The sequence below is a fragment of the Schistocerca serialis genome, chromosome 3 (genome assembly GCF_023864345.2).
Source record: "Schistocerca serialis cubense isolate TAMUIC-IGC-003099 chromosome 3, iqSchSeri2.2, whole genome shotgun sequence".
Classification (NCBI taxonomy): Eukaryota; Metazoa; Arthropoda; class Insecta; order Orthoptera; family Acrididae; genus Schistocerca; species Schistocerca serialis.
The window spans coordinates 893,153,163-893,167,778 of NC_064640.1; the positions used below are offsets into that span (position 1 = coordinate 893,153,163).

Genomic DNA, 14,616 nt, shown 5'->3' on the forward strand with positions numbered 1-14,616 from the left:
AGATATTTAAACGACATGACTGTGTCAAGCAGGACACTACTAATTCTGTAGCCGAACATTAAGGGTTTGTTTTTCCTACTCATCCACATTATCTTACACTTTACTACATTAAGATCCAGCTTATATTCATCACACCACACACCAACTAGAAATTTTGTGTAGGTCATCTTGTATCAACCTTGAGTAACTTATCTTCACCACCTTCCTGTACACCACAGCATCACTGGCGAACAACCGCAGACTGCTGCCCAACCTGTTTGCCAGATCATTTATGTATACAGAAAATAGCAACGGTCCTATCACACTTCCCTGGGGCACTCCTAATGTTACACCTGTCTCCAATGAATACTCACCATCGAGGACAACATACTGGGTTCTATTAGTTAAGAAGTGTTTGGGCCAGTCACATATCTGGGAGCCTATTCCTTATGCATGTATGTACCTTCATTAACAGTTTGCAGTGGGGTACCGTGTCGAATACTTTTTGTAAATCTAGAAAAAACAGAATTTGCCTGTTGCCCTCCATCCATAGTTCACAGCATATCATGTGAGAAAAGAGCAAGCTGGGCTTTGCATAAGTGATGCTTTCTACAGCCATGTTAATTTGTGGGCATGAGCTTTTCAGTCTCTAGGAAATTTATTAAGTCAGACTATGCTCCAGAATATGTAGCAAACCAATGTTATGGATATTGATCTGTAATTTTGCGGATCTGTTCTTTTACCCTTCTTATATACGGGAGACTGAACACTATCTTCCTAAGGGGCTCCACATCGTGCCTAACACTGGAGCTCCCAATAACTGCAAACCCCTGCTTGGACCCTGCTGAAAGAACAGCCACCTGTTCATTCACTAGGTGAATAGGCAAGGCCTATGGCTGGCCTCCACATTGGCCATCCATCTCTAGTGATGCGAACGCATTACCACTGCCACGCATCCTGTGGGTCCACCACGTCAGGTACACTAGAAGATGTCTCTGGCAGTAGAGCCCTGGGGCGAAACAAGTGATACCTGAGGTGTCCCATGCGACACTCCAGAATCTCTTGTCACCACTACAACCTGTGGTGGTAGCCTGAAGGCGAATAATCGCAGCCATAACCACTTTCAACTGTTTGCGAACTGCGGCCAGCTCCCCCTGCATCCGCACACAGCAGGCATCCTAACAAGAAAAACTGAAGAGTAAACAGTAAAAGCTGGCAAAAACCTATGTAAGCAATTTATTACCCTCCTGACATGTAACTGATGGACACTGACACCTCAATGAACTATGTAGTTGGCTGTTCAAAAGAAATGAGAACTGAGCTACAAACTGTCTGAATTTACACTTATTGCTTATGCCACAAAAATGCTGACTGTTGCTCAAACTAGGTACTCTCAGATAGAGAAGAAAGCTTTGGCCACTGTATATGCTGTGAAGAAATTCCATGTTTTTCTCTGTGGTACCAATCATATACCACTGGTTTCCTTATTCAGTCCTTCTCCATTGTTACCAGATAAAGTGGCACAGAGCATTCAACACTGGGCTCTTTTCCTTTTGTGTTACAACTAAAAGATTTATTTCCGCCCTACGAATCAACATGCAAATGCTGATGCTTTGTCCCGCCTGCAAGCCGTTACGGACCCAGGATTTGATCAAGAGGAATTGCTTTGTTTCCACATTGATGTCACCTCAAAAAAGACAGTTGAGGGTTTTCCATGGTTCACAAAGTCAGTAGCTTTGTATCCTGTTTTGCGGAAGGTCTTAACATTCGTACAATATGGTTGGCCTGATTCACCTCCTCGTCCTCGTGCGTCCGAACCCCCCCCCCCCCCCCCCCCCTCCATAATTATTACATCTTTCAACATCGATTCTCTGTTATGGATGGTGTTCTGCCTTTAGACACAAATCACAGGGCCCGTCAGGTAGTGATCCCCTAAGTGCTTCATTCGTAGGTTCTCCTTTTCTTACACGCAGACGTTAGGGGTGTATCACGCAAACAAGCATTGGCCTATCGACACGCGTTTTGGCCCCACTTGGATGGTGATGTTACCCAGCTGCTTGCCTCCTGTTCACAGTGTGCGACACGTAAAGCTGTTCTCCCTGGTTGTCTTCATCATCATCTCCTTGGCCAATGCCGTTGCATGCACGGAAGGGTATAAATGTGGATTTGGCTGGCCCCTTTCTCATGATTATTGGCTGTTGGTCATTGACACATATTCTCGTTTTCTGTATGTTGTTCATTGTGTTTCCACATCTACAACTGCCACTGTCATAGCCTTATCCAATTTTTTTAATTTGAAGGCTTGCCCACAATTTTGGTGTCCAATAACAGTTCACAATTCTCATTGCAAGAGTTTGCAGAGTTTTGCAACTCCCATGGCACCCATCACATCCTCGCCCCACCATTCCATCCATAATCTTAACAATGAGGCAGAATGCCTAGTGTGAACGATCAAAACTCAGATGAAAAAGTATGTTCCCATCTCTTCATCCGTCGTTGCCTTAGATAGTTTTCCATCCTCACACCGTTTCATGCCATTTGGTGAGATGAGCCCAGCGGAACTACTCCACGGGTGCCAGCTGACGACACTGCTACACCTTTTGCATCCTATACTTAGACATCAACCCATGCAGCTGCTGCGCCTCTTCCAGCTGAGTGTGGCCGTCTGGGCACGCGGTTTCAGATGTCACCCCAAATGGATTCCACCTCTCATCATCTGAAGCTGAGGCAGCATCTCTGCGACATCTGCAAGGAGGACAACCCCTCCTCGTGGCACCATGATCAGTTTTGCCTTCACATTGAGACTGGATGCCCCTGATGTCGCAGCATCGTCTCTGAGCCCATCCACATCAGGCATCACATCACCTGTTTCTGCCGGTTCTCCACTCCCATATCGGCGAGGGCATCTATCTTTGGCGGCCACACCAGCAGTTCCTCTGTTGCTCCCAACACCGTTGTGAGGGATTTCGTCACCCATTCCTGAGCAACCACTAATACCAGTATCATCAGCACCACATGCCAATGGCCGAGGTTGACACAGAAACACACCTGGCATCGCCAATGTTGCCATACGGTTTGACACAGGGAGGTGTGCACAGAATGTGAGACCGTATGCTCCCAATGCCACATGCCACCTTAGCCAGGGCCCAACAGACGAAAAGGACAGCATGGTCATGTCAAGAACCCGTGATCTCCCAGAGAGAGAGAGAGAGAGAGAATCACAATTACAACCTGCCATGGGCCCCAGTCTATTTTAAGGCTAGACAAGCCACGCTCAGACTCTGTTCTCTGTGTGTATTGCTACAGACCTTTGTATATGAAATACATTCCTGCTGAATGTTACTTTAATACCATGTTCAAGTTGTTAATGCTTCCGTGGAATAAAGTTGCATTCAGTGTACTGGCCGTGTTGTACTTATACCTAATCACAAAAAGAAAGTTATGAGTTTTCCATTAATTCCCAGTTCTGAACGTGTAACTTCACTGATGGCTCTTATCCTCTACAGGAGCAGAAACATATCCTTAACATACAAGGAATAAAACTACAAACGATGGTACTTTATTGCAGTTTAGTTTAGTCAGTGAAAATTATTCTTCAAAAAAGTATTCATTCTATTATTCTATTCCAGCTCTATGTGGTATTTTATTGCAGTTTCGTTTAGTCAGTGAAAATTATTATTCAATAAATTATTCTTTCTATTAATCTATTCCAGCTCTTGGTTTGCCTGACTTGTTACTTCATGGGAACTTTAACCAAACCACAACCACTTTCCAAGTAACTTTTTCCACCAGCAAAATATCAGCCAAGTCATCAAAAGTTCCACTACAGGAAAAGCAACTGCACTAACAACACCAAAGATGTCACTCGCACAACTATTTAAGCAATCACCAGTCAAGGAAATGAATACCTCAACATATGAAATCAGTTATGCAGTAAACTCACATTATCTTGTTGCCGGAGGGGGGGGGGGGGGGGGGGGGGGGGGGGGGGAAGGAGAAAGTACATATTGCAATGCTCTGCAAAGCAGCCACAATAATCGACCAACTTACCACATTTCTTGCTGCGTTGATCTGTTTTTCAATGTCTTTAAGCAGAAAACCAAGAATTCCTTCTCGATCATTTCCCTTTTGATCCAACTTGGTAGCCAGAAGCTGTAAATTAATTTAGCAGTTGATCATGCTTATAAAAATTAATATTCCACAACAGCACTGAACAAGCTTTATTAATAACAATTCATTTTCCAACACTTACTAAGCAAAAGTAATGCACAGTGATTTTTCCTCTGCAGTACAGCTTCCCATACTGACAATCTTCTTCCACATCCGAGTGACAGAAGATGCAAGTCAATGAATCTCTTCCACGTTTGGCTTCTAATTTCTCTACAAAACAAAGGGAAATAAGTTAATAGGTCACAGATTCAAATTTCAGAGAGCTAATGCAACCTAAAAATATGTTATACTAAGCGTTTTAAGTGATTGTGGTACAAACACAGCACATCTCACTACTTGATACGAGAAATCACAAGGAATGGTCAAATCAACACAAATTATCATCAAACATCAAAAATTATTTATGGAAGCAGCAATATTAGAATGGTGGACAACCAGTTGTGTCACTCACTACTCAATATAATCTCCAATAATCTACATCTACTTTGTATACTCTGCAAGCCACCCAGCGGTGTGTGGCGGAGGGCACTTTACGTGCCACTGTCATTACCTCCCTTTTCTGTTCCAGTTGCGTATGGTTCGCGGGAAGAACGACTTTCTGAAAGCCTCCGTGCGTGCTCGAATCTCTCTAATTTTACATTCGTGATCTCCTCGGGAGGTATAAGTAGGGAGAAGCAATATATTCGATACCTCATCCAGAAACGCACCCTCTCGAAAGCTGGACAGCAAGCTACACCGCGATGCAGAGCGCCTCTCTTGCAGAGTCTGCCACATGAGTTTGCTAAACATCTCCATAACGCTTACCAAATAACCCTGTGACGAAACGCGCTGCTCTTCTTTGGATCTTCTCTATCTCCTCTGTCAACCCGACGTGGTACGGATCCCACACTGACAAGCAATACTCAAGTATAGGTCGAACGAGTGTTTTGTAACCCACCTCCTTTGTTGATGGACTACATTTTCTATGGACTCTCCCAATGAATCTCAACCTGGTACCCGCCTTACCAACAATTAATTTTATATGATCATTCCACTTCAAATCATTCCGCGCGCATACTCCCAGATATTTTACAGGTGTAACTGCTACCAGTGTATGTTCCGCTATCATATAATCATACAATAAAGGATCCTTCTTTCTATGTATTTCCAATACATTACATTTGTCTATGTTAAGGGACAGTTGCCACTCCCTGCACCAAGTGCCTAGCCGCTGCAGATCTTCCTGCATTTCGCTACAATTTTCTAATGCTGCAACTTCTCTGTATACTACAGCATCGTCCGTGAAAAGCCGCATGGAACTTCCGACACTATCTACTAGGTCATTTATATATTTTGTGAAAAGCAATGGTCCCATAACACTCCCCTGTTACTTTAACGTCTGCAGATGTCTCTCCATTGATAACAACATGCTGCGTTCTGTTTGCTAAAAACTCTTCAATCCAGCCACACAGCTGGTCTGATATTCCGTAGGCCCTTACTTTGTTTACCAGGCGACAATGCGGAACTGTATCGAACGCCTTCCGGAAGTCAAGAAAAATAGCATCTACCTGGGAGCCTGTATCTAATATTTTCTGGGTCTCATGAACAAATAAAGCGAGTTGGGTCTCACACGATCGCTGTTTCCGGAATCCATGTTGTTTCCTACATAGTAGATTCTAGGTTTCCAAAAACGACATGATACTCGAGCAAAAAACATGTTCTAAAATTCTACAACAGATCAACATCAGAGATATAGGTCTATAGTTTTGCGCATCTGTTTGACGACCCTTCTTGAAGACTGGGACTACCTGTGCTCTTTTCCAATCATTTGGAACCTTCCGTTCCTCTAGAGACTTGCGGTACACGACTGTTAGAAGGGGGGCAGGTTCTTTCGTGTACTCTGTGTAGAATCGAATTGGTATCCCGTCAGGTCCAGTGGACTTTCCTCTGTTGAGTGATTCCAGTTGCTTTTCTATTCCTTGGACACTTATTTCGATGTCAGCCATTTTTTCGTTTGTGCAAGGATTTAGAGAAGGAACTGCAGTGCTGTCTTCCTCTGTGAAACAGCTTTGGAAAAAGGTGTTTAGTATTTCAGCTTTACGCGTGTCATCCTCTGTTTCAATGCCATCATCATCCCGTAGTGTCTGGATATGCCGTTTCGAGCCACTTACTGATTTAACGTAAGACCAGAACTTCCTAGGATTTTCTGTCAAGTCGGTATACAGAATTTTACTTTCAAATTCACTGAACGCTTCCCGCATAGCCCTCCTTACGCTAACTTTGACATCGTTTAGCTTCTGTTTGTCTGAGAGGTTTTGGCTGCGTTTAAACTTGGAGTGAAGCTCTCTTTGCTTTCACAGTAGTTTCCTAACTTTGTTGTTGAACCACAGTGGGTTTTTCCCGTCCCTCACAGTTTTGCTCGGCACATACCTGTCGAAAACGCATTTTACGATTGCCTTGAACTTTTTCCATAAACACTCAACACTGTCAGTGTCAGAACAGAAATTTTCGTTTTGATCTGTTAGGTAGTCTGAAATCTGCCTTCTATTACTCTTGCTAAACAGATAAACCTTCTTCCCTTTTTTTATATTCCTATTAACTTCCATATTCAGGGATGCTGCAACGGCCTTATGGTCACTGATTCCCTGTTCTGCACTTACAGAGTCGAAAAGTTCGGGTCTGTTTGTTATCAGTAGGTCCAAGATGTTATCTCCACGAGTCCGTTTTCTGTTTAATTGCTCGAGGCAATTTTCGGATACTGCACTCAGTATAATGTCACTCGATGCTCTGTCCCTACCACCCGTCCTAAACATCTGAGTGTCCCAGTCTATATCTGGTAAATTGAAATCTCCACCTAAGACTATAACATGCTGAGAAAATTTACGTGAAATGTATTCCAAATTTTCTCTCAGTTGTTCTGCCACTAATGCTGCTGAGTCGGGAGGTCGGTAAAAGGAGCCAATCATTAACCTAGCTCGGTTGTTGAGTGTAACCTCCACCCATAATAATTCACAGAAACTATCCACTTCTACTTCACTACAGGATATACTACTACTAACAGCGACAAACACACCACCACCGGTTGCATGCAATCTATCCTTTCTAAACACCGTCTGTGCCTTTGTAAAAATTTCGGCAGAATTTATCTCTGGCAGTCAGCTTTCTGTACCTATAACGATTTCAGCTTCGGTGCTTTCTATCAGCGCTTGAAGTTCTGGTACTTTACCAATGCAGCTTCGACAGTTTACAACTACAATACCAATTGCTGCTTGGTCCCCGCATGTCCTGACTTTGCCCGCACCCTTTGAGGCTGTTGCCCTTTCTGGACTTGCCCAAGGCTATCTAACCTAAAAAACCGCCCAGTCCATGCCACACAACCCCTGCTACCCGTGTAGCTGCTTGCTGCGTGTAGTGGACTCCTGACCTATCCAGCAGAACCCGAAACCCCACCACCCTATGGCGCAAGTCGAGGAATCTGCAGCCCACACAGTCGCAGAACTGTCTCAGCCTCTGATTCAGACCCTTCACATATTACTTAGTCTAAGGACAAAATAGGATTATCAACCAATCATTAGTTCACACTGTTAAGTAATACTGCTAACTCATTCAACAAGAAAATGAGAGCAATTCAGTTCTTAATCCTATACAAGTAATCTCTCTCTCTCTCTCTCTCTCTCTCTCTCTCTCTCTCTTCCCCCCCCCCCCCTCCCCGCACGTGTGTGTGTGTCTCCTATATTCTGTCAGTTGTTGCCTTTACTACTACAGTACATTCACTTAGACTGAATATAGCTGCTGAAATGTCTGTCAATCAGGTAGCTGCTCTAGTTGTGCTATTCAGAAACACCTCCAACCCTTGCTACCCACCTACTCAACAAATGAAATTTGAAAGACCGAAGTTTCCCTCTGTCATGGATGAAGTACCTGTGGTCCACAGAAAAACTGCCCCTTCAAGCACTTTCAAGTGCACCAGCAGATCATAATTCAAGAAAGCATAGATCATATAATGTGCTAAATAAGCACTAGAATTAAGCTCTTGTAATGTGCAAGGAGAAACAACATCAAATGGATGAGAAATGTTGAGAAACAAAGAAACAGTTCACGACATTAACAGATAATTCAGTTTGTACTCAATGTTTCAGCTACATTTACTATCATATTAATTTTTAAACAACATTGAGTGTGAGCTTACTAAATGTGCATTAATATTCTGTGAATTACTGCAAAGTATGACACAGATGGATGTTTCTCCTATTTCATTCATGGACAGATTTTTGGAGGAATTATTATTTGTATACCTCTTTGTGAGCAGTTGTTACATATCATACTGTCTTCAAAATTTCTACAACTGCTTCATAGTTGTCTGAAGAATATTAGTAGTCTGAAAGGAGTTTCGCTCAGGTCCAGATGCAATGGTATACAATTTAGAATTACCCTCTTTGGTCTTAACGCATTATCAAGTGTTTGGAGAACACTTTAACACAAATGGGAGATGGCAGTCCAGCAGACTACATACATATGGTATTGTGTATAATATGGTAGTAGACAGTGGATTTCATGTCCTCACCAGATATCAATATGAACACAGATGAGAAAAAAGTCAATACAGCATGGAGCACACCAATACCTAGGAGTACAAAGCTCCACTCCATACCACTACCCAATAGTATAAAGCTCCACTTTAAGTGCCACCAGCAGCGTGTCATGTGGGTTCACATTAGACGACCAGCTGGAGGTAAAGAGTCACCTAGCACTTCATTACATCCTATATATCACCTACTTGTTCATAACTGGGTCTACACTCTTTGTGAACTCTGTTTATGATTGACATTGTATACAAAGTGTTTGGAAGATAATTTTACTGCACCCTCAAGATAAAAAAGATACAATACAGAAGGCTAAAAAAATACAAGCTGCCATGTCCATGAAACTAAAATTACCTGAAAAAGAGAAGAAGTGTGTCTTATAAGAGGGCTTCTGGACAGAGAGTCTTACAGAGACACTTTCGTGATTTTCAGCGTCAATAAAATTCACCAGCACCGTATACTTTAAGATATTTTCTTTTATTCTGAAAGCAACCAGTTTCGGCATTTCATTTTGCCATCGTCAGGCCCCATGCACTTCTATCCAAAGCAAATAACTTCTCGTATAGCACCATAAATTACTGGATATCATTAATTCCAATTGTTATACAATTGCTTCATATGAAGACGTGACAGCAACTGGTATGAAGTCACTCGCTGTCACGTCTTTGTATGAAGCAATTATATAACAACTGGAATTCATTATAGCCAGTAATTTATGGTGCTATATGACAAGTTCTTTGCTTTGGGTAGAAGTGTATGGGGTCTGAAGATGGTGGAATTAACTGCTGAAACTGGTTGCTTTCAGAGTAAAAGAAAATATCTTAAAGTATACCGCTGCTGGTGAATTTTATTGACATTAAAAATTACTTACCAGCTGAGGTCCCCTGGCCAGAGACTTTTGTGTTTAGCTTCATATTGCATCAACAAATGGAAGACCGAAGCAAAATTTTTTGATTAATATAGCATATTCAGAGACTGTCAATGTGAAAAAGTTCACAAAGACTCAGAACAATTACTGAAAAGGGAAAATGAAACTGACTCCACATAAAAATGCTATTTAGTTATCACTCAATGAGCAAACTTGAGAAAATGTCTTGTCCTGAATGTGGAACATGATTATGCAGGTTCTGAAACTCAAGTAATTATCTGAAAGCAAACAACAGCACCAGTTGCACTTTTATTGTGTAGCCCCATGACAATAGACTCATAATCACTGGAAAATTGACTTGGTGACCAAAACTGGCTGTGCTGATCAAAAATAACAAGTGCAAGTGGTGCTGTTATTTGATTCCAAGAGAATTTAGAAATGCATTGGAAATGAGCACCTCCCTGTTTCAATTATTCTCTAATGAACACACTGCAGAAAATATCAAATCACCAAGAAATAAATGGATATCAGAGGTATACATGTGCATGAAATTGAGTGAAGGGAGCCTTTATTTTGTCAAACCAAGTAATCGTCTGCTTATCCAGTCAGTCATAATAGATCCTTGATAATACTCAAGCACTTCCTTTATTCAAGAGAAACCAAAGATAACAATATATAGTTCATATTGATTGTGCTCTGGGAGAACAGCCAACATGTTCAGTATTTTCAATTTACATAAGATGATCTACAGTTGCAACTATGTTCAGATGATATACAAGCAACAATTCCAATTAATATTACACCTGCTTGCTGCTATCAAATGTTCTCTTCCCCCTCCTCCTCCCCTACCCCGTGCACCATGCTGTAAGAAGCCCTGTCAGGGATTGGTAACCAATCAAGCCCTTGCCAGTATCTCTTTATTTTCTGCATTTAAGACAGTGCAATCCACCCAGCACAGTTGCTTGAGCATAAAGTCTCAGTCTGCGAAAGAGTGAGCAAGACAAAGCTAGGAATGTTAGTGAAAACACAAGAGACTGATTTTCTGCTCATTTCTGTAGTCCTTTTTACTGCACAATTTGGAAATACATGTACTAGGGAACAGAAGTTTCCTTTAAAGTTATGTTACTTCTGCAGATGACTCCAGCAGCCAACAGCAGGATTGAACTACAACTTCCATCCCATTCTTAATAGTTATTCTCACCCAAATTACAAATACCCACATTGGCCTGTGCCCAAGAATATATATTCTCACCCTGAGATCGCCTCTTTGTTCCATAGTGGTGGCCACTGCAGTTTCCTATCAGTACACTTAACAGATTGTTAATTGTGGTGTCACCGCCAGACACCACACTTGCTAGGTGGTAGCCGGTCCGTTAGTATACGTCGGACCCGCGTGTCGCCACTATTAGTGATTGCAGACCGAGCGCCGCCACACGGCATGTCTAGAGAGACTCCCTAGCACTCGCCCCAGTTGTACAGCCGACTTTGCTAGTGATGGTTCACTATCCAAATACGCTCTCATTTGCAGAGATGACAGTTTAGCATAGCCTTCAGCTACGTCATTTGCTACGACCTAGCAAGGCGCCATATTCAGTTACTATGTGAACAGACCTCACGTCAGTATAGTCCTTCCCTCCTCACGCCAGCCTGCGTGAGCTAAAACGCGTGCATTTCAGCCTCCAATAGTAACACGGTGTTGGCTCTTCAGCCAACACAACATTAATAGTGCTACCTCTTCTACTCCACATGGCATGGCACGGCATCAGTCTCCAAGCACACTAAGAGCAAGGTGAGTATTTCATTGTGTGGCATGTGAGGCTGAATGTTATCAGACTGTATTTATATCAGAAAAGGCTTCACTGGTTGAACAGCATTACCCCAACTAATGCATAGTGGGCTGGAATCTGACAGTTCCACACCCAGGGTGCTAGTTGTAGTGAACACTAGAATATAACAGACAGCTTGTGACTGGGATGCACCAGCTTTAGGTACAAAAGGAACCATGAAGTGCTCGTTGGTAATCTGTCGAGGCCCTTTCTCAAAACACGAGTGATGGAAAACTTACATGCCAAGACGACCACTGTTTCCCACGGGAGAGATCTTGATTTGATTAATGCAGGGAGACAAAAACAAGAGCAGTCTTAGCCCACAGTTGCCTGTAGAAAACCTGATTTTATTGAGCAGCTTCACTCCCTGTGATCCCAGTAAAGCCAACCGTTACCCTCAAAAAGTAGTTCAAGGTCCTTTATTAGTTCCTTATTAGACACAATTTCTACAGGCTTTAATGACCTAAATATTCTGTGTCTTTTGCCCTCCAGAGCTTTGCACTGGAAGATTAGGTGTAGTGATCCTGTGATTCCAGTAAAGCCAACCAATATCCTCAAAAAGTAGTTCAAGGCCCTTTATTAGTTCCTTATTAGATACAATTTCTCCAAGCTTTAATGACCCAAATATCCTGTGTCTTTAGCCCTTCAGAGCTTTCCAATGGAAGATTACATGTAGCGAGGATTCATCCTCCTCACCCCACAGTCTACACTTTTAAGGGCTTCTTCCTCTGTACCTATTGTGTGTAGGTGTCTCTTAAAGTTCCCATGGACAGTCATAAGTCCTACCAGGAGTTTAATCTGTCTCATATTCAAGTTCAGGATTACAGAACTTCTCTTGAAACAGGGCTTCGGCATCATTAGCTATCCATGTTTTTGTTTTTGGATTATCATCCAATATTCTACATGCTGTCTCCTCATCCAATAATGTAATTCTGATTTTATCATCACCTTAGTGGTTGTTAGGACAGGTTGTGTTCCAATAAATGGAGTCGTCGCTCCTCTCCTGGCCAGTCTATCAGATTATTCACTGACATTTAATTCTTGAGTGACCCAAGTGACCCCTAGTCTCACAAGGGCTTCATGGTATTTTGCAACAATATTATTATTATTATTATTATTATCATTATCATTATTATTATTATTCATTTATTTACAGGGGCTGATAGAGAGTTCAGAGTGACTTGGCTGTAGGGCTCCTCTTGATAGGTCATAGGTGGAAGGTGCAATACACAGAGGAAACAGGTACTCGGATAGCAGAATACTTGTGGAATGCACTTTTTTGTTAGGCTAGGGTGTAACTTAGAGCACTCTAATGAAGACTTGTCAGTCGATATGCAGCTAGCGAAATCAGACTGCATTTACAGTAAAAACACTTTGAGTACCTAACTTTTATAAGCTTAAATTGTTGAAGTATTTGTAGCAAAGTTCCTGAATTTACTGCCCTCCAGGAAAAGTCTTGCATTCAAATTATTCTTGGGACCGTGAACTGGTTGAACCCCGAAATTACAGACAAAGCTTAAAGAGATTGTAAGTCAGTCTGGAGAACTATGTGCCTAGTAAGTGGGTTAAGGATGGAAAACACCCACCATGGTTTAAACAATGAATTTAGAAAATGCTGAAGAAGCAAAGTCTGTTGCACTGATGATTCAAAAGAGAACATACAAATAACGACAGGCAAAGGTTATCAGAGATTTGTGCATCAGTCAAAAGATCTATACACAAAGCATATAACAACTACCACTGTCATACCTTAGCAAAAGATCTGGCAAACAACCCAAGAAAACTCTGGTTCTATATAAAATCACTATGCAGGTCTAAGGCTTCAATCTAGTCACTCATTGACCAGTCTGGTGTGGCAGCAGAAGACAGTGAAATGAAAGCAAAAGTTATAAATTTTGCATTTAAGAAATTATTCATGCAGGAGAATTGTATAAACATACTGTTGTTTGACCATCGAACAGAGTTCCATATGGATGACATAGTAATAAGCATCCCTGCCATAGAGAAACAACTAAAAGAGTTGAAAATAAATAAGTAGTCAGGTCCAAATGGAATCCCAATTTGGTTTTATAAAGAGTACTCTGCAGCACTGGCTCCTTACTTAGCTTGCATTTATCACAAATCTCTTGCCCAGTAGAAAGTCCCACGGGAATGGAAAAAAAGCGCAAATGATTTCTGTATATAAGAAGGGTAAAAGAACAGACCCGCAAAATTACAGACCAATATACTTATCTGCTTGCTGCAGAATTCTTGAACATATTCTCAGCTCACAGGCTATACTGAAAGCTATGGATGAAGGGCAACATGCAGATTCCATATTTCTAAATTTCTGAGAAGCATTTGCCACAGTGCCCCAATGCAGACTTCATGAAGATATAAGCATATGGAATATGTTCCCAGATATGCGAAATGGCTCAAAGTCTTCTTAATATGTTGTCCTTTACAGTGAGTGTTCATCCAAGACAAGGGTATCATAAGGAGTGCCCCAGGGGTATGACAGGACTTATTATTTTCTGTATACATGAAAGACCTGATGGGCATGATGGGCAGCAATCTGTGGTTGTTTGCTGAGGACATGTGGTGTCGGGGTAGGTGTCAAAGTTGAGTGACTGTAGGAAGATACAAGAAGAAAGACAAAATTTCTAGTTGATGTGATGAATGGCAGCTAGCTCTAAATATAGAAAAGTTAGTTGATACGAATGTGCAAATCTGCAATGTTCAGATACAGCATTAGTAGTGTCCTGCTTGACACAGTCACTTCGTTTAAATATCTGGGTGTAATGATGCCAAGTGATATGAAATCGAACAAGCATATGAGGACTGTGAAAGGGAAAGTGAAAGGTGGATTTCAGTTTATTGGGAGAATTGTAGGAAAGTGTGGTTCATCTGTGAAGGAAACAACACATAGGACACTACTGCGACCTATTACTGAGTACTACTGGAGTATTTGGAATCACCACCAAATTGGATTAAAGGAAGACATCAAAAGCAATTCAGAGGTGGACTGCTGCAATTGTTACTAGTAGGTTCAAACAACATGCCAGTATTACGGAGATGGTTCAGGAACTCAGAGGGGAAGGAGGGCAACATTCTTTTTGAGGAACACTATTGAGAAAATTTAGAGACCTGACATTTGAAGCTGACTGCAGAACAATTCTACTGCCACCAACCTATATTTAGTGTAAGGACCACAAAAATAAGACGGCAGTCA

General features: G+C 41.9%; 1 protein-coding gene across 1 annotated transcript in view; it reads right to left on the reverse strand.

Moving 5' to 3' along the window:
• LOC126471136 (uncharacterized) overlaps positions 1–14,616 on the reverse strand; it is a 260,530-nt gene that overhangs the window by 224,329 nt on the left and 21,585 nt on the right. The window contains exons 2-3 of the mRNA XM_050099226.1: positions 4,232–4,359; positions 4,030–4,131 (exon numbers count right to left, since the gene is read on the reverse strand). Of these exons, the coding sequence (XP_049955183.1) occupies positions 4,030–4,131; positions 4,232–4,359 (230 nt within the window). The remainder of the gene's footprint in view (positions 1–4,029; positions 4,132–4,231; positions 4,360–14,616) is intronic.